General features: G+C 44.6%; 1 protein-coding gene across 2 annotated transcripts in view; it reads right to left on the bottom strand.

The window, feature by feature from the left end:
• Window positions 1–17,986: 17,986 nt before the first annotated feature.
• Window positions 17,987–20,261, bottom strand: part of LOC122542195 (ETS homologous factor-like) — a 32,883-nt gene continuing 30,608 nt past the window's right edge. For both annotated transcript variants that reach the window (XM_087978091.1, XM_043679650.2), the window contains one exon: window positions 17,987–20,251. In XM_087978091.1, coding sequence (XP_087834217.1) covers window positions 20,152–20,251 — 100 coding nt within the window. In that variant the 3' untranslated portion in view covers window positions 17,987–20,151. The remainder of the gene's footprint in view (window positions 20,252–20,261) is intronic.

The following is a 20,261-nucleotide window of genomic DNA, read 5'->3' as shown; positions in this document are numbered from 1 at the left end:
AGGCTCATTTTGTGATTGAATCTCGGGTTCAAATCCAGGGGCACCCCAGCAACCCACTGAAATAATGCCACAGTGGCCAGTATCCTGTCTCTAAATCACCCTTGATTTACATCTGCATTGTTCTTGACACTGGTCTGGCTTCGTCAGAGCCAGTTCTCAGAGTGAACAGAACCTCTGACACTCCTGTTTATTTTTTTCTTTTTCATTTTTTTTTGGCCAGGCCCAGGAGCAGACCCACGAGGAGGTCCATTCCTTGGTTTTTTTTTGGTCCATTCCTTGCTTTTTTTTCTCTCCTTTTTTATATTAACCCCCACACTACCACCTAAGTGCGGTAGTGCTTATTTTATCCCCAGCACCCATGGTGTGTGTGTGCAGGTGTGAGACACAGTGAAAGACACAAGGTGCATGAATCTTTATTCAATTCCACCACCAGGAAGATAGGAAAACACCCAGGTGGCCAGTGACAAACACTGCCGACACTCCTGTTTATTTTTTTTTGAGGAAAAACACCCGGGTGGCCAGTGACAAACACTGCCCTCCACATCAAAGGGCAGTGCTGTGTGAACCACTCCTGTTTATTTATTTTTTTTGTTTCTTTATTTTTTTGTTTTTTTCTTTTCTTTTTTCTTTTTTTTTGTCTTTTTAAATTTAACCCCCACACTACCACCTAAGTGCGGCAGTGCTTATTTTTCCCCCGGCACCCATGGTGTGTGTGTGTGCAGGTGTGAGACACAGTGAAAGACACAAAGTGCACGAATCTTTATTCAAATTCCACCACCAGGAAGATAGGAAGACACCCGGGTGGCCAGTGACAAACACTGCCCTTCACATTAAAGGGCAGTGCTGTGTGATCAAAACAGTGAAGGGGAAGGTAGGGACTAAATCAAAATAGAGTTGGAGACACTCCTGTTTATTTTTCTTTTTTTTTCTTTTTTTTTACACCCAATATAAACACTCTTGTTTTTTTTTTGTTTTTTTTTCCTCCTTAAACCCCCACACTACCACCTAAGTGCAGTAGTGCTTATTTTTCCCCCGGCACCCATGGTGTGTGTGTGTGCAGGTGTGAGACACAGTGAAAGACACAAAGTGCACGAATCTTTATTCAAATTCCACCACCAGGAAGATAGGAAGACACCCGGGTGGCCAGTGACAAACACTGCCCTTCACATTAAAAGGCAGTGCTGTGTGATCAAAACAGTGAAGGGGAGGGTAGGGACTAAATCAAAATAGAGTTGGAGACACTCCTGTTTATTTTTCTTTTTTTCTTTTTTTTTACACCCAATATAAACACTCTTGTTTTTTTTTTGTTTTGTTTTCCACCTTAAACTCCCACACTACCACCTAAGTGCAGTAGTGCTTATTTTTTCTCCAGCACCCATGGTGTGTGTGTGCAGGTGTGAGACACAGTGAAAGACACAAAGTGCACGAATCTTTATTCAAATTCCACCACCAGGAAGATAGGAAAACACCCGGGTGGCCAGTGACAAACACTGCCCTTCACATCAAAGGGCAGTGCTGTGTGATCAAAACAGTGAAGGGGAGGGTAGGGACTAAATCAAAATAGAGTTGGAGACACTCCTGTTTATTTTTTTTTTTATTTTTTTTTATTTTAACCCCCACACTACCACCGAAGTGCGGCAGTGCTTATTTTATCCCCAGCACCCATGGTGTGTGTGTGCAGGTGTGAGACACAGTGGAAGACACAAAGTGCACGAATCTTTATTCAAATTCCACCACCAGGAAGATAGGAAAACACCCGGGTGGCCAGTGACAAACACTGCCCTTCATATCAAAGGGCAGTGCTGTGTGATCAAAACAGTGAAGGGGAGGGTAGGGACTAAATCAAAATAGAGTTGGAGACACTCCTGTTTATATCTGTCAGCCAGGGCTCCCTGATTGGACCAGATTAATAACCCCAATTAGGGAACTCAGATTCTGTGATGCCCACCTGGATGACCTCATTACAATCACTACACCCACTGCACCATCTGGAAGGCATCGGTCCATGAGTTTATTTGAGGCTCTTAAGTGGTTATTCCAAGGCCTCACCCCATCTTCCCTGCCATTTTATATGTAGCAAAGGAAGGTAGGGGCCATAAGACCATAAGAGCAGAGATAGACCATTCGGCCCATCAAATCTGCTCTGCCATTCAATGAGATCATAGCTGATCTGATAATCCTCAACTCCATTTCCTGCCTTTTATCCAAAAGTTTCGATTCCCTCCCTGATGATAATGATTACTGAGTGTGTCACAAGTATCTTTGTTGAAGGTCTACTCCCGGGCTGGAGCACTGCCAACTCAGTGTGACTCTGAGCGAGTATGACATTGTTGGAGGTTCTGTTTTAAGGGTGAGGTGTTAAATCATGGCTGCATCTGCCTCTGGGGAGGATGGAAAAGATCCTGTCATGTTATTATTAAAGGAGAGCAGAAGAGCCCTTCCTGGGCTAATTCCTATCCTTCAGTCAACATCCTGAGAAACTGATGGTCCTTAAAGCACTGCTGCTGCTATGTGCCACTTGAATGCCTTACTTCTGATATTAAAGGTGCATTTACTCTCGTACCAAAGAACTATTTGACTAAGTTAGGATTGTTTTCGCTGGAGTTCAGACGAATGGGGGGGCGGATCTCATTGATCCTTGCAAAATTCTAACAGGACAAGACAGGGTAGATGAAGGGAGGATGTTCTCGATGGTGGGTGTCAAGATCAGAGTGGTGCTGGAAAAACACAGCAGGTCAGGCAGCTTCTGAGGAGCAGGATAATCGACGTTTTGGGCAAAAACCCTTAATCAGGAATGGGCTGAAACCCTGATGAAGGGCTTTTGCCCGAAACATCGATTTTCCTGCTCCTCGGATGCTGCCTGAGCTGCTATGCTTTTCCAGCACCACTCTAATCTTGACTCTGATATCCAGCATCTGCAGTACCCACTTCTGCCTCGATGATGGGTGTGCCCAGAACCAGGGGTCACAGTCTGAGGATTCGGGGTGGACCATTTCAGAGAAATGTGGAGATATTTCTTCACCCAAAGGTTGGTGAGCCTGTGGAATTCATTATCACAGGAACTAGTTGATGCCAAAGCATTGAATATATTTAAGAGACGGCGAGATATAGACGAATGGGATCAAAGGTTATGGGGAGAAAGCAGGATTAGGTTATTGAGTTGGGTGATCAGCCATGATGGTGATGAATGGCGGAGCAGTCTCGAAGGGCCGCATGGCCTCCTCCTGCTCCTACCTTCAATGTTTCTATGCTCTCTGTAGTGAGAGACACCTCGTGGTGAGTTTAACCTCAGTCACCATGCGTCAGGTTGGGGCTGAGATTCAGAAAGTGGGAACTCCACAATAACCTCAGCCTGTGTGTGAATTGAACCCACTTTGTTGGTATCATCCTATGTTCACAAATCAGCCACTCAGCCAACTGATTCCCTACTAACCACCCTTCAAAGTATTTACATGGCTGTAATATACTTTGAGACATCCAGTCTGGTCATCACGCTGCATAAATACAATTTGTTTTCTTCTTTAAAGTTTTTGGAAGTACAATATGCTAGATAAATGAGCATTTATTTTACTTCTACCTGGGTTGTTCAGGGGGACTCAGCAACAGCATTCCTTTAATAAAAGGTTTTGAATGATAATTATTTTGAAGGGTCCAGGTAATGTTAAACCCTTCAGAAGGAGGTGGGTCTGGGGATAATATACCCGGCTTTGAAAAGCACATGGATGACGATGCTTACTTGTTAGAAGAAGAGACCTAGTGATATCACACCCACACTGAAAGGAGCCCCCGTGAGAAACTCTCATTAAAAGGGGCTCTTGTGGTGAGATTGCCTTGTTAAAGGTGAGACATCTTGTTAAAAGCTAATCCTAGTAGTCAGACACTCTTGTTAAAAGCAGGGCTGGTGGTGAGACTCCCCGTGTTGACAAATGGTGAATAGAAAAGGAACATGCTTTAAGGCACAGGTCAGAAAAACCATCAGGAAACAAACAAAATCTGAGCCTCACTGCAGGAGATAAACATTTAACCCCTTCCACACTGACCTTGTGTGGGGTAAAGTCAAGAAAATAAGGACTTTGTATGAGACAACAATAGGGATGGGGGCCTAACAACTCAATCGACTAATAATCTCACTTTATCTATCTTCTTTGTCAGTTGCCTCTGTCTATTTCCACTGCTCTCCTCCTTGTTCCACAACCCTGACAGCTCTTTGATTTCCCTTCTTGCGCCCAAAGGGATCTTGCTGTGCGCCACATAGCACCAGCAGTTACCATTGGTCAAATGCAAGAAAACTGTTTTGTGATTAATGTAAATGATATAGATGCGAGTTTCAGAGGAGTGATTGATCAGTTTGCAGATAACACCAAAATTGGAAGTGTAGTGCACAGCGAAGAAGGTTACCTCAGAGTACAATGGGACCTTGATCAGATGGGTCAATAGACCGAGGAGTGGCAGGTGGAGTTTAATTTAGATAAATGTGAGCTTTTGCATCTTGGAAAGGCAAATCACTCATACACTTAATGGTAGCATCTTGGGGAGCGAGAGGGTGCAGGTTCATAGTTCCTTGAAAGTGGAGTCACTGGTAGATGGGGTAATGAAGAAAGTGTTTGGTACAGTTACCTTTATTGGTCAGTGTATTGAATATTGGAGTTGGATGTCATATTGTGGCTGTACGGGACATTGGATAGGCCACTTTCGAATTCTGCGTTCAATTCTGGTCTCCCTACTAAAGGAAAGATGTTGTTAAACTTGAAAGAGTGCAGAAAAGATTTGCAAACATGTTGCCAGGAGGGTTTGAGGTATAGAGAGAGGTTGATTAGGAGCATCAGAGTCTGAGAGGTGACCTAACAGAGGGGCATGGATAGGGTGGATAGTCAAGGTCTTCATCCCAAGGTAGGGGGATCCAAAACTAGAGGACATAGGTTTAAGGTGAGAAGGGAAAGATTTAAAAGGGACCTAAAGGGCAATATTTTCACACAGAGGGTGGTGCATGTATGGAATGAGCTGCAGAGGAACCGGTGGAGGCTGGTACAACGACAACATTTGAAAGACATTTGGATGTGTATATGAATAGGAAGGATTTAGAGGGGTATGGACCAAATGGTGACAAATGGGACGAGATTAATTTAGGATATCAGGTCAGAATGAATGGGTTGGACAAAGGGTCTGTTTCTGTGCTCCGAAACTGCAGGCGCTGGAAGTCTGAAAATGAAAACACAAAACCACTTTCCTGGGAGGGTGGAGTGGGTGGAGTGGGTGGAGAAGGCTGAAGCTCAGCAGGTCTGGCAGCATCTGTGAGGAGAGAAGCAGAGTTAACGTTTTCCGGTTCAGAACTTCTTTCCTCAGAGCGGCAGAGAGATTGAAAAATAAGAGCTGTTCAGGCTGTGGAAAGAGGAATAAAGAGAAACTGGGTGACAGTTTGGAGGAATGGGAAGATTAAGATCTTATCATGCACCAACCAAAGGGAGTAGTAATGGGTAAGTGTTTCCTCATCAACCTGTTCAGAAATATTGGTGCTCTCCTCTGGAGCAGATATGGCTTGAGCCCAGATCTCCTGAGGTTGAGAGGTGACATTGTAGAGGTTGATAAAATATTGAGGGGTATGGAAATGGTGAATGACAGGTATTTTTGTCGTAAGGTGAGGAGTTCAAAACTAGGGGACATATTTTCATGGTGAGCGGAGAAAGATTCTAACAAGACATGAAAGGTAATTTTTTTACACAGAGAGTAGTTTGAGTGTGGAATGAACTTCCTGAGGAAGTGATAGATGTAGGTACAGTTAGAACACTTAAGAGACACTTAGATAATTACGTGGATAAGAAACGTTTGGACGGATATGGGCCAAATGCAGGCTGGTGGGACTAGTTTAGTTTGGCATTGTGGTCAGCAATGGCTGAATGGGTCGAAGAGTCTCTTTTCATGCTCTATGACTCTATGACTCCTAACCTGGAGGTAGGGATGCTACCGCTGCACCAAATTAGCCCCAAATAGTAATAGATAGAATGGAGGAACAAAGGCTATGACCAAATGAGGTGTGAATGTTTGCACAAAACAGCCATTTGAATTCGTGGTAGCGAGGACGTCCACCCCCCCATCCCCCCAACGACTGGATGCTATGTCTTACCACGGCTGATGTGAGGAAAACTCTATGCAGAGTCAACCCATGTAAAGATGCTCAGAGGATGCTCTGATGTGCTGACAGATGTTTTCATGGACATCTTTAACATCTCCCTGAGCTTTATTATCGTTCCAACGTGCTTCGAGACCACTACCACTGTGCCCGTTCTGAAGAAGTCTTCAGCGTCCTGTCTCAATGACTACCGCCCTGTTGCACTTACACCCATCATCATGAAGTGCTTTGAGAGGCTCGTGATGAGGCATATTAAGACCCTGCTGCCACCCCTCACTGGGCACCCTGCAGTTTGGGTATCGTCCCAACCACTCAACAGATGATGCCATCTCCACCACCCTCCATCTGGCCCTCACCCACATGGACAAGAAGAACACCTACATCAGATTACTGTTCATAGACTTCAGTTCTGCACTTAACACTACCATTCCTCAGCACCTGATTGGAAAGCTGAGTCTGCTGGGCCTAAATACCTCCCTTTGTAACTGGATCCTGGACTTCCTGACTGGAGAGCTCAGTCAGACTAGAATGGGAACAGCATCTCCAACACCATCACACTGAGCACAGGCACGCCCTCCCATGTACTCAGTCCCCTGCTGTTCACCCTGCTGACACATGACTGTAGTAGGACTGTAGTTTTAATTAAGTTCTGAAATTCTTTGCATGATTCCGAATTGCTGCTCGAACGATGTCTATTAATTATCATTCTTTTATTACACTGTAGTAATTTGCATGTTTTGCACTTCTTATGCACTTTATGCCATCCTTTGTAGCTTGTGCTGTCCATGTAGCACCTTGGACCTGGAGGAACACTGTCTCGTTTTTTACTATATCAGTTGCATATGGTAAAAATGACAAATAAAATCCAATCTACTCTACTCTACTCTACCAGTATATATTGTACCTGGAGCACATCTTTTGGGATTTTATTTAGCTGGGAGAATTGACAGGGCATGATATAATTTTTTTCCCTCCCTGCTTTTGCCCCCCCCGTCATGTGGTCCTATGCGCCCAGTGAGCCATTTGCTTGGATCAGCTTCGTCACTTCACTTCATAATATTGAGAATGTGAGTGGGAGGGTGACAAACATTTGTGGGAAGTAGGGGGTGGAGGTGGGGAGGGAGGGTTGAAGGCGTGAAGCTGCTACAGCAGAGTAGAGCTGGAGTGAATGATCCTGAACTGAAGTATATAATTTTCACCATCTTCCCTTGTTTACCAGTCTTTGCTGAGCATGATGTATTGGTGCAGCTCGTTCCCTGAATGCTCCTGGTTGTTATGACAAAACATCTACCAGTTTAGAAATGAAGACAGTTCGGTGAGAGACAAAAGGCTCCCTTTGTCCTTCCTGACACATTGGGCCAGCTTTATCTATGCAGATCTGTCACATAAGATGCTGAAAACAATGTATTTACTTCACTGCAAATAACATCTTGAGAGTGTCTCCAAATCCATTTGAAGCACACAGTTCCATTCGCGAATTGCTGACTTGCTGCTTAACCCTGTGTTGACTTCTGAACAGTGGAGGCGAAAGTGAGGACTGCAGATGCTGGAGATCAGAGTCAAGATTAGAGTGGTGCTGGAAAAGCACAGCAGGTCAGGCAGCATCCGAGGAGCAGGAAAATCGACATTTCAGACAAATGCCCCTCATCATTTCTGATGAAGGGCTTTTGCCTGAAACATCGATTTTTCTGAACAATGGAGCCAGTACTTTGGAGAAGGTTCCATTTGTGGTTTTGTAGTGGAGGAGCAGCATCTGGGAAGGTGAGCACCTTGAGACTTGCCGTCGAGAAAAAAACAGAAGCCAGGCAGAAACAGCGCGTGGCCGCACCAACATCCCACCCACCCCTTCCTGCTATCACCTTACACCCCAAGTGTAACAGAGCCTGTGGTAACCACCTCAGACTGTACAGCCACCTATGGACTCACCCTGAGAGTGGAAGAGAGTCATCCTCATCTGCGATGGACCACAACGACATGACATGTAGACCTCTCTTTACCTGTTGCCGCTTAGCCACCAGAACTATCATGTTGTCCCCCCCCCCTCCATCTCCATGTCCCCTCCCCTTCACCTAGAGCAGAGTATCTGACAACCACTGGCCAGAATTGACCAGGCTGTGAGTTTATACAGAGTTATTTCCCACAGAGATTGGTCAATAAAATCTGCGATGGACCACAACGACATGACATGTAGACCTCTCTTTACCTGTTGCCGCTTAGCCACCAGAACTATCATGTTGTCCCCCCCCTCCATCTCCATGTCCCCTCCCCTTCACCTAGAGCAGAGTATCTGACAACCACTGGCCAGAATTGACCAGGCTGTGAGTTTATACAGAGTTATTTCCCACAGAGATTGGTCAATAAAATCCTTACGGTGTGGAAACAGGCCATTCGGCCCAACAAGTCCACACTAACTCTCTGAGAAACATCCCACCCAGACTCACCCCCACTACCCCATCCCTGCATTTCGCATGATAAATCCACCTATACATCCCTGAACACTACAGGCAATTTAGTATGGTCAATCCACCTAACCTTCACATCATTGGACTTTGGGAGGAAACCAGAGGACCAAGAGGAAACCCATGCAGACATGGGGAGAATGTGCAAACTCCACATAGGCAGTCACCCATGTCTGGGATTGAACCCAGGTCCCTGGCACTGTGAGGCAGCAGTAGTAACCACTGAAACACCGTGCCATCCCTGGAGACTCACATCCCATAAGGAAAAATGCATTTGGAACAGAGATTAACACAGTGAGGTTGTAAGTTTGCTCGCTGAGCTGGAAGGTTTGTTTTCAGAAGTTTCGACACTATACTATGTAACATCATCAGTGAGCCTCTGGTAAAGCGCTGATGTTATGTCCTGCTTTCTATTTGTGTGTCTTGGTCTGTTGTGGTGGGTGATATCATTTCTGGTTCTTTTTCTCAGAGGTTGGTAAATGGGGTCCAAATTGATGTGTTTATTGATGGAGTTCCGGTTTGAATGCCAGGGTTCTAGGAATTCCTTTGCGTGGCTCTGTTTAGCTTGTTCTAGGATGGATGTGTTGTCTCAGTCAAAGTGTTGTTCTTCTTTGTCCGTGGGTAAGGATATTGGTGATAGTGGGATGAAGGAGGACTCTTTGACTGGGACAACACATCCATCCTAGGACAGGCTAAACAGAGGCCTGGAACTTCATCAATTGATCAACACATTGATTTAGACCCCATTTACCAACCTCTGAGAAAAAGAACCAGAAATGATATCACCCATCTTAAGAGACCAAGACACATAAATAGAAAGTGGGACAGAATACCAGTGCTTCACCGGAGGCTCACTGATGATGTTATCTAGCATGGTGATGAAACTTCTGAAACAAACCTTCCAACTCCGCGAGCAAACTTTCAACCTGAGCTACAAATCTTCTCAAAAATCGCATTAATGCAGTGATGTAGGAAAAGATGGGGCTAGTGGGACTATTTTGGGATTGATAAGAGTTGTGGGGAGGAAGCAGGAAAGCAATAAGGGTTGGAATTGATAGATGCATGTGGGAGAGTAGACTGGATTTAGTTTGGAATTGATAGAGGGCTGTTGGAAGAGGAGGGTGGGATTAGTGTGGGGATTGATGCAAGACTACAGGGAGAGACTGGGGCAGTGGGATTTATTTGGGGCTTCATACAGGGTTATGGGAAGAGCAGGGGGCAGTGGGATCTTTAGTGAGGTTGGATACGGGGGAAGAGAAAGTGGGGCTTTTAAAATGAGCACAAGGTTTGATACAGGATTATGGGATAGAGCAGTGCAGTGGGATTAGTGTGGTATTGATGGAGGGCTATGGAAGATTACATTGAGATGGGTTTGTTATTGATATGGGGCTCTGGAGAGAGAGTAGTGCACTTGAATTAATTTGAGATTGATACAGGTTATGGGAAGAGAGTCTGGCAGTGGGATTTCTGTTCAGTTTGATATAGGCTATGGCGAGGGATTGGGCAGTGGGATTGTGTGGGATTGATACAGGGCTGTAAGAGGGGTGTGTGGTGGTGGGATTAGTGTCAGGTTTGGTACAGGGCAATGTGGAGAGAGCATAGCAATGGGATTAGTGTTAGGTTTGATACAGGGCTATTGGGAAGGAATTGGGTAATGGGATTGTGTGGGATTGATACAGGCCTAAGGGGAGAGAGTCAGGCATTGGGATTAGTATTATGTTCGAATTGAATTGCATTAGCTTTATAGTCACATGTACTCAAATGATTCCAGTGAAAAGTTTATATGTCGCCACTTACAGTGCCATCTTAGAGAGTTAGGGAGTGGGATTTCTTTTCCGATATTATTGGACAGTTCGAATTGCCTCTCCAAACCTGCTCACTTGCCAAACCCAGATTGCTACCATCAGGTTAGGATGAACAGAAGCCTTCCTGCTTTGTTTGGATCAGTGTGATACTGAGCAGCAATTTGTTTTGTGATGTCAGCGTGAGAGCTTAGAATTCTTAGGACCAGTGGACCTCTAGTTCTGTGCCACTACATTTGAAAGTTACTCCAACTAATCCCTTTTTGCCAATTTTCCAACTTTATTTTTACATAGTTATCATACTCTGTACTCACTCATGCTGATTGTTGTAGTTTTGCTTTCCTGGGCAGCTACAAACCAAGGATTGAAACAACTTCTTCCTGCCACCTTGAATTTGCATGCATTCTCGATATTAATCTACATCTTCCAGGAACTATGTGGAGCTGTGCCAAGGACAATAACAGACAAACAAGTAGAGTTGTCATTGAATGTTGCCATCTTTAACCCAGTAAGTGCCTTTTCCAAAAATGACACTCATCACCAATTTTTAATTATGTTTGTGTGATAGTTTTTAATTTATTTCTCTATTACCCGAAGGCACTTGACTCTTGCTGAAATGTAATTCTGCCTCAGCTCTGTATCTCAACATAATAACGATTCTTCAAGAGGGTAAAATTGGACAGGGATTGTTAGTAATGCTGTTCCACCATTTTTATTGTGTGTGTGTGTCTACATAGTGTGTTCGTGTGTGTTTGTGTGATTTTTTTTGTGTCTGAGTCTATATATGGTGTGTGTGTGTGTCTAGGTGTGTCGATGTACAATGCATTTGTGCACACATGCATCTGTGTCTGTGTATGATGCATGCATGTGTGTGCATGTGTATGTGCATGTCTGGACATGTGGATGTGTGTGTGCACATGAGTGTATGCACATGCATGTCTGTATGTGTCTGTATATGGCTCATGCGTGTACATGAACATATCTATGTCTGTCTGTGTACTCTGCATGTGTGTGCATGTGTATATGTGTGCCTGTCTATGTGTGTCTGTGCATGGTGCATATGTTTACGTATGGGCATATGTGTCTACGTGTGTCTGCATACGAAGTCTTGGATGTCCCAGTGTTGAACTGGGGTGGACAAAGTTAAAAATCACACAACACCAGGTTACAGTCCAACAGGTTTATTTGGAAGCACTAGCTTTTGGAGCACCACAACCACCTGATGAAGGAGGGGCGCTCCGAGAGTTAGTGCTTCCAAATAAACCTGTTGGATTATATCCTGATGTTGTGTGATTTTAAACTTTGTATACAATGGCTGTGTGTGTACGTGTGTCTACATGTGCATCAGTGTGTGTATGCATTGGGATCCAGGGATATTGAGGGAATGGCAATGTGTTTCCAAGTCAGGATGGTGTGTGGTTTGGAATGGAACTTGCATGGTGTTCCTATGTATTTGTTGCCCTTATCCTTCTAGATGGTAGAGATCATGGGTTTTTAAGGGCCTCCCAGAGGACACTTGCTGAGTTACTGGAATGTATCTTGTGGATGGTACACACTGCTGCTACTGAGGATCAGTGGAGGAGAGGGTGGATGTTTGTGGATGTGGTGCCCAACAACTGGGATACTTTGTCATTGTCATTGATTCATACAGCATGAAAACAGACTCTTCAGTTCAACTCATCCATGCCAACCGGATATCCTAAACTGACTAGTCCCATTTGTCAGCATTTGACCCATATCCCTCTAAATCCTTCCTATTCGTGTACCCATCCAGATGCCTTTTAAATGATGTAATTGTACCAGCCTCCACCACTTCCCCTGGCAGCTTGTTCCATACATGTGCCACCGTCTGCATGAAAAAGTAGTCCCTTAGGTGCTTTTAAATTTTTCCCAACTCACCTTAAACCTATGCCTTCTTGTTTTGGACTCCCTTACCTGGGAAAAAGACATTAGCTATTCACTCTATCTATGCTCCTCATGATTTTATAGACCTCTATAAGGTCACTCCTCAGCCTCTGACACTCCAGGGAGAATAGCTCTACCCTTATTCAACCTCTCCCTATAGCTCAAACCCTCCAACTCTGGTAAGATCCTTGTAAGTCTTTTCTGAACCTTTTCAAAGTTTAACAAAATCTTTTCAGAATTGAATGCAGTATTCCAAAAATGGCCTAACCAATGTCCTGTATAGCCACAGCATGACCTCCCAAATCCTGTACTCAATGCATCGACCAAATAAAGGCAGATGCAGCAAATACCTTCTTCAACACCCTTTCTAACTGCAACACCACTTTCAATGAACTATGAGCCTGCACCCCAATGTCTCTTTGTTTGGCAACAGTCCCCAGGACCCTATCATTATAAATCCTGCCCTGATTTGTCTTCGCAAAATGTTGATCTAAATTAAACTCCCATCTGCAACTCCTCAGCCTATCTGATCAAGGTCCTGGATAATGTCAAGTTTTTCAAATGTTGTTGGAGCTGCACTCATCCAGGTAAGTGGGGAGAATGCCATCACACTCCTGAATTGTGTCTTGTAGATGGTGGATAGGCTTTGGATAGTCAGGAAGGGAGTTACTCGCTGCTGAATTCCTAGCCTCCAAACTTTCTTATAACCGTGGCCTTTGTGTGTCCGGTCCAACTCAGTTGGTGTGTAAGAGAGCATATATTTTCAATGTTTTGGAATTATAAACTGACATGGAGGTTGGCCTACTATATCTGAAACACTCAGGAAGATTTTGCAAGTCGAAAATGCTCCGTGTTGTGCAATGTTGCTTTTTGGAAGCAATACATAGGAGAATACTGAGGTGAAGAGCACCAAGAAACTTTCAAGTTAAGGGAAGTTCTGCCTGGCAACAGCCCTCTGACTGATTGAGTTGCAGAGAGTAAGAAAGTTGTAAAACATCCAGAGCCTGCAGATGGACAGCACCCCTCACACCCTCTCTCTCTGCATGGAAAAAAAAGGACAGAAAACTCAAGAGAGCTTAGAAGAGGAAGAATATTATTAAGCTGGAGAGGGTTCAGAAGAGATTTACCAGGATGGTTGCTGTGTATAGAAGGTTTCAGTTATAAAGAAAGGCTAGATAGGCTGGGACTTTTCTCACTGGAGAGCGGAAGGTTGCAAGGTGACCTTATAGAGATTTATAAAATCCTGAGATATAGAAGGGTTAATGGTAGGTGTCTTTTCCCTAGGATGGAGAATTTGAAGATGAAGAGGGCATATTTTCAAGGTGAGAAAAGAGATATTTAAAGAAGACAAGAGGGGAAAACGTTTTTACACAGAGGGTGTTTTGCATGTGGAATGAACATCCTAAGGAAGTGGTGGGTGTGGGCACAGTTACAACATTCAAAAGACACTTAGATAAGTACAGGAATGGGAACGGTTTGGAGGGATTATGGACCAGGAGCAGGAAGGTGAGACTAGTTTAGTTTGGCATTATGTTTTGACAGGGACTGGTTGGACTGAAGGGTCTGTTTCATTGCTGTGTGACTCTATGACTATGACTCTATAAGATAAAAATTCATACAAGAAAAGACTTAAGTACACTTGATCAACCATTGAATTGAAGGACAAACATCACTGTACAGATGACAGTGTTTCCTCATTGCAAAAGTCCAAAGAACTGTGACAGTAAACAGTCTTTCCATTTTGTGGTCTCGATTCTTGAGCTTTTGCCTCTGACTCTGTCTGTGTTCTTTTTCCACCCATACGTGTTAAATTGTCTGTTTCTGTTTACTTTAATTGTGCTTGAGTTTGTGTGTGTGTGTGCGCGCGCGCGCATGCGTGCGTGCAGCAGAGGGGAGGGATGGTTGAACGAGTATAGTTTAAGTCACATGAATTAGAAATCCTTTCTTTTGGATGTTCTTGTTAAAGTTATATGTTACAATAGATAGTTATTTTTTACTGTTATTGAAGAAACATGGAGTAAATTGCTTTTGTTGTAGGCTGTGGAGCATCAGTGCAAATTGGTCATATTTGGTGTCACATTGGGTTTCTGTCCATTTATACAATTTGAGATGACTCATGGCACAGTAAGGCATGAGGTTGGCACATTTCTCCCTGTTACCGTATGTACTTGAGTAAAAGTCAATCTCATGTAAAAGTCAACCCCCACTTTTGGCCAAAAAATCTGGAATTTTCCATACATATCTTGTAAAAGTCGACCCTAGTTCTTCACAGATAATAGATCAACATTTTTTTCTTTATTCGTTTAGATCAATTGGGCTTCTACTAATGATACGGTATTTTAGACTAGTATGAATTTCAGTCCCTCAAAAGTAGTATCCATGTAATAATCAACCTCACAAATTTAACCTTAAAAAATAGTCTAAGAAATTTGACTTTTACATGAGTACATAATGTCAATAGTAGGGGTTCAGTGATGGAAATACCATTTAAAGAGGAGGGGTAATAGTTAGATTGTCTCCTGTTGGAGACAGGCATTGCCTAGCAATTGCATGTTACTTGTCACTTACCAGCCCACCATTGCTCCATCATTGAAAATCTCTAGAATGGCCATCCTATACTCTCTCACTTCCCTTTCCTCCTTTACAATTCTCCTTAAAACCTACCTCATTGTCAGAGAGTTTGGTCAACTGTTTCCTCGTGTGACTGATTATTGTACTTAGTTTTATGATGTTTCTCGTGAAACACCGAGAGGGGACTCACTGCCTTAAAGGTGCTATATAAATATAAATCGCTGTGTTATGTACTTGGATTTGGATCATGGTCATGAGCAGGAGCGTTGTCCAATTTTTTATTCACCTGTTAGAAGCAAAGGTGCTGAGGTCAATTAAAGCACTCGCATTATAACGCTGATGTTTCAAATTCTCAGTGTCCCAGGTGAAGTCCCTGCTTTTGCCAGATTTGGTTGCTGGGGTCTTTGGTAACCACTGTACCTACTGAAGTGAGAATTCAGAGAAGACTTATGCTCCAGTAGCCCCTGAACACAACAACATTCTGATGGGCATCAAACAAGAAGAATGTGAACTCAGCATCATGGTAATAACTGTTTGATTGCTGAACCAAATGAACATTCTCATCTTCTTTTGGATTTTTTTGTAATCCTCCATGGAATTTGAGTGTAAAAGGCCAGAACTCATTTGTTGCTCATCCATAAATGTCCTTGAACTGAGTGGGTTGCCAGAGCCATTTCATAGAGCCATACAGCACGGAAACAGACCCCTCAGTCCAACTCATCCACGCCCACCAGATGTCCCAATCTGACCTAGTCCCATCTGCCAGCATTTGGCCCACATCCCTCTAAACCCTTCCCTTTCATATTCCTATTCGGATGCCTTTTAAATGTCGTAATTGTATCCACCTCCTCTGGCAGCTTGTTTCACACACACGCCACCTTCTGCGTTAAAAAGTTACCTCTCAGGTCCTTTTTATACCTTTCCCCTCTCACCCTAAACCTATGTCCTCTAGGGTTGAACTCCCACTCAAAAAAAAGACCTTGTCGATTTACCCTATGCATGCCCCTCATGATTTTATAAACCTCTATAAGGTCACCCTTCAGACTCTGATGCTCCAGGGAGTACAATCCCCAGGGTATTCAGCCTTTCCCTATAATTCAGACCCTGCAGCCCTGGCAACATCCTTGTTATTCTTTCCTGCACCCTCTCAAATTTAATAACATCCTTCCTGTAGCAGACAGACCAGTATAATATGCAGTATTCCAAAAGTGGCCTCAACATAGGGGCAGTTGAGAGTCAACAATGTTGCTGTGGGTCTGGAGTCACGTGTAGGCCAGACCAGGTCGGGATTTCCTTCAGGGAGAAAGTGAGGACTGCAGATGCTGGAGATCAGAGCTGAAAATGTGTTGCTGGAAAAGCGCAGCAGGTCAGGCAGCATCCAAGGAACAGGAGAATCGACGTTTCGGGCATAAGCCCTTCTTCAGGAATGAGGAAAGTGTGTCCTGCAGGCTAAGATAAAAGGTAGGGAGGAGGGACTTGGGGGAGGGGCGTTGGAATTGCGATAGGTGGAGGGAGATCAAGGTGAGGGTGATAGGCCGGAGTGCGGTGCGGGCGGAGAGGTCAGGAAGAAGATTGCAGGTTAGGAAGGCGGTGCTGAGTTCGAGGGATTTGACTGAGACAAGGTGGGGGGAGGGGAAATGAGGAAACTGGAGAAATCTGAGTTCATCCCTTGTGGTTGGAGGGTTCCCAGGCAGAAGATGAGGCGCTCTTCCTCCAACCGTCGTGTTGCCATGGTCTGGCGGTGGAGGAGTCCAAGGACCTGCATGTGTCCCAGAGGTGTTCTCTGAAACGTTCCGCAAGTAGGCGGCCTGTCTCCCCAATATAGAGGAGGCCACATTGGGTCCTTCGTGATGGGGGATGGAGGTGTACAGGGACTGGATGTCCATGGTGAAGATAAGGCGTTGGGGACCGGGGAAGCTAAAATCATGGAGGAGGTGGAGGGCGTGGGTGGTGTCCCGACCTTTGTGATGGGGGATGGAGTTGTCCAGGGACTGGATGTCCATGGTGAAGATAAGGCGTTGGGGACCGGGGAAGCGAAAATCATGGAGGAGGTGGAGGGCGTGGGTGGTGTCACGACCTTCGTGATGGGGGATGAAGGTGTACAGGGACTGGATGTCCATGGTGAAGATAAGGCGTTGGGGACTGGGGAAGCGAAAAACCTTCGTGATGGGGGATGGAGGTGTACAGGGACTGGATGTCCACTTCGTGATGGGGGTTGGAGGTGTACAGGGACTGGATGTCCACTTCGTGATGGGGGATGGAGGTGTACAGGGACTGGATGTCCAGTTCGTGATGGGGGATGGAGGTGTACAGGGACTGGATGTCCACTTCGTGATGGGGGATGGAGGTGTACAGGGACTGGATGTCCACTTCGTGATGGGGGATGGTGGTGTACAGGGACTGGATGTCCACCCGATGTGGCCTCCTCTATATTGGGGAGACAGGCCGCCTACTTGCGGAACGTTTCAGAGAACACCTCTGGGACACCCAGACCAACCAACCCAACCACCCCGTAGCCCAACACTTTAAGTCCCCCTCCCACTCCACCAAGGACATGCAGGTCCTTGGACTCCTCCACCGCCAGACCATGGCAACACGACGGTTGGAGGAAGAGCGCCTCATCTTCTGCCTGGGAACCCTCCAACCACAAGGGATGAACTCAGATTTCTCCAGTTTCCTCATTTCCCCTCCCCCCACCTTGTCTCGGTCAAATCCCTCGAACTCAGCACCGCCTTCCTAACCTGCAATCTTCTTCCTGACCTCTCCGCCCCCACCCCACTCTGGCCTATCACCCTCACCTTGACCTCCCTCCACCTATCGCAATTCCAACGCCCCTCCCCCAAGTCCCTCCTCCCTACCTTTTATCTTAGCCTGCTGGACACACTTTCCTCATTCCTGAAGAAGGGCTTATGCCCGAAACATCGATTCTCCTGTTCCTTGGATGCTGCCTGACCTGCTGCGCTTTTCCAGCAACACATTTTCAGCCGGGATTTCCTTCACTAAAGGACATGAGTGAACCAATAGATATTGGCGACGCACACATCCATTAAACCAATGTTGAAATTATGGCTTTGTGCAACAATTGATGATCGTTTCATGGTCACCATCACTGAGACTAGCTTTCAATTCCAGATTTATTCATTTTTATCCCAATTACATCACCACTGCATTATTATATATTGCAACCAAAATTTTACAAAACTAATGCACACAAAAGCGAATTTTTGATATAATACAGTAATATAATTGGAGGCAAGTTTCAAGTGTGGTTTTAAGTGGAACACCACTATTATTACATTCAGATTCTTAACCTTCAGACTTAGTTTCCTATTTGCAATTTCAGAATTACAGCGCTGTTCTTTGTGGAGTGTAGATTATATCGGTATTACTTGCGGATTGCATTTTGATGCCTAAAGAAAAATATCTTAAACAAATTTACAGAATTTTATCCTATTGTTTACACCCCAGCTGCCCTGTTGTCCCTTCCAACTCCTCCTCCTCTGCTACACCTTTCTCGCTGCAACAATTAAAGTAAAGAACTTGCATTTATATAGTGCCTTTCATAGCTTAAGGATATCCAAAAACATTTCACAGTCAAATAAGTGCTTATGAGGTCAGAGAAATACACCTGCTGATTTGCATATGGCCAGCTGCCCAGGAAACAGCCACGTAAAGGACCAGAGCATCTTGTCTTGGTGTTGGTTCAGGGTAAAATATTGCCCAGTACACCATGGAAAACTCTACTGTTCTTCTTTGAAACTGTGACTAATGAGACCTTTTATGTTCTGCTTGGAAGGCAGACAGGTCTTCACTTTAACATCCTATCTGAGAAACAGTCCGTATGACAGTGTGGTGCTCCCCCAGTCCGTGTTCTGGAGGGTCAGCTTAGTTACTCTCCTCTGGACTTGAGTGGGGTTTGAACCCATAATCTGTGGTGACTCAGCATCTAGACACTCATCTACATTACATCTGCCCTCAGCTCAGAATATTGTATTGCCATTTGATTTATGACCAAACTTGGGCATCCTCAACTGTACATGAGCTTCTATAATCAGTCAGAGGATGGGACAATGTCCTAGCAGTGAAAATCTAGGGGGAGCAATAGGTTGAAGGAATTTGGTCTGTGTAGACAAAGCAGTGATAGCTAGTGGATAGGTGTAAAAAGTAAATGAAAGGGTTGGTGATATGTTGGCTGCTAGCTCAAGGAGCTGGAATATATAACTTGAGCCTCAGTCAGATCTTATTGTGAGTATAGAGAATCCCTACATGTGGAACCAGGCTATTTAGCCCATTGAGTCCGCACCAACCCTCCAGACCATGGAAATACCATCATTATGTTCATATTAAAGACATCAGGAGATTTGGAGATAGTTTGGGAAATTGCCATGAAGATTAGCCATGATCTTGCTGAATGCTGGAACAGGCTTGATGGGCCAAATGGCCTATTTCCACTCCTATTTCCTATGTACAAAGTTTGGGCATGGCAGATGAGGCTGGTGTGCAATGGTTCAGAGGGGAGAGGACAGCAAGACATATGACCCATCCAGGGCACAGCCATGGTCCTCAGGAAAGCAAGTGACCAATGACTTATGCTAAGAATCTGGAACCTTAAACAACATGAGTTCCTTAGTAAATCTTGGAAAAACTTCGACATACCAGAACAGCAGTCTCCTGTTAGGAGTATCTAAAATCATGCCAGGAGGAAGGGATGGAATTAAGATACACAATGCTGTGAATGGACAGAATGAGAGAAGGGGCTGAATAGCCTCCTCCCATTCCTATTATGATTTATTTTGGAGGTTACAATGCATTTTTAGAAGCGGATATTTGAGAGTAACGTTTGTGAGGCTCCATTGTGGAAGTGCAGGCTAGAAATCAGGCAGGGATCAGTGCTAGTGCAATGGCAGACTTTCCAATCAATATCAGGAAAACTGGGATCACTCGAAATGCCCTGGACTCACTTCCATTCGTTTTTTTCCACACCGCTCTGTGAGACCTTATGACTGTTACTGAAGTCTCACACAATTTATCCTCCAGTGTTAGCCTAACCCTTTGGAAATATCCAGGAAATCCACTCAAGAACCAGGCTGGTACAGTCCACTGAAGAATTAGAGGTCCCCTTATTAACCTTACTGGCACTTTCCGTTGTGGTTAAGTCTAAACATTCCTGGGATATTCTGTGATGAGGTATGGAGGAATTTCCGCATTCACATGTCAGCGAGATCACTTCATGTCATTGTTTACAGCTGAGGAAGGGTTAACTCAGGGTCTGAGCCTCTGAGTGTATTTACAGACTCCAAGTTCCTTTCCATCCATAAGCTTTCTCTCCAAATTTGTACGTTAGTCTCCCATCCACACGTTCCAGGATTCCAGATTTGTAATAGTGTCTAAGGAAGA

Source organism: Chiloscyllium plagiosum, unplaced genomic scaffold, assembly GCF_037043375.1.
Source record: "Chiloscyllium plagiosum isolate Xiang-an unplaced genomic scaffold, Cpla_swu_hap1 HiC_scaffold_33, whole genome shotgun sequence".
NCBI lineage: Eukaryota > Metazoa > Chordata > Chondrichthyes > Orectolobiformes > Hemiscylliidae > Chiloscyllium > Chiloscyllium plagiosum.
The sequence above is the reverse complement of the archived record's forward strand: the minus strand, read 5'-3'. Positions and strand labels throughout refer to the sequence as shown.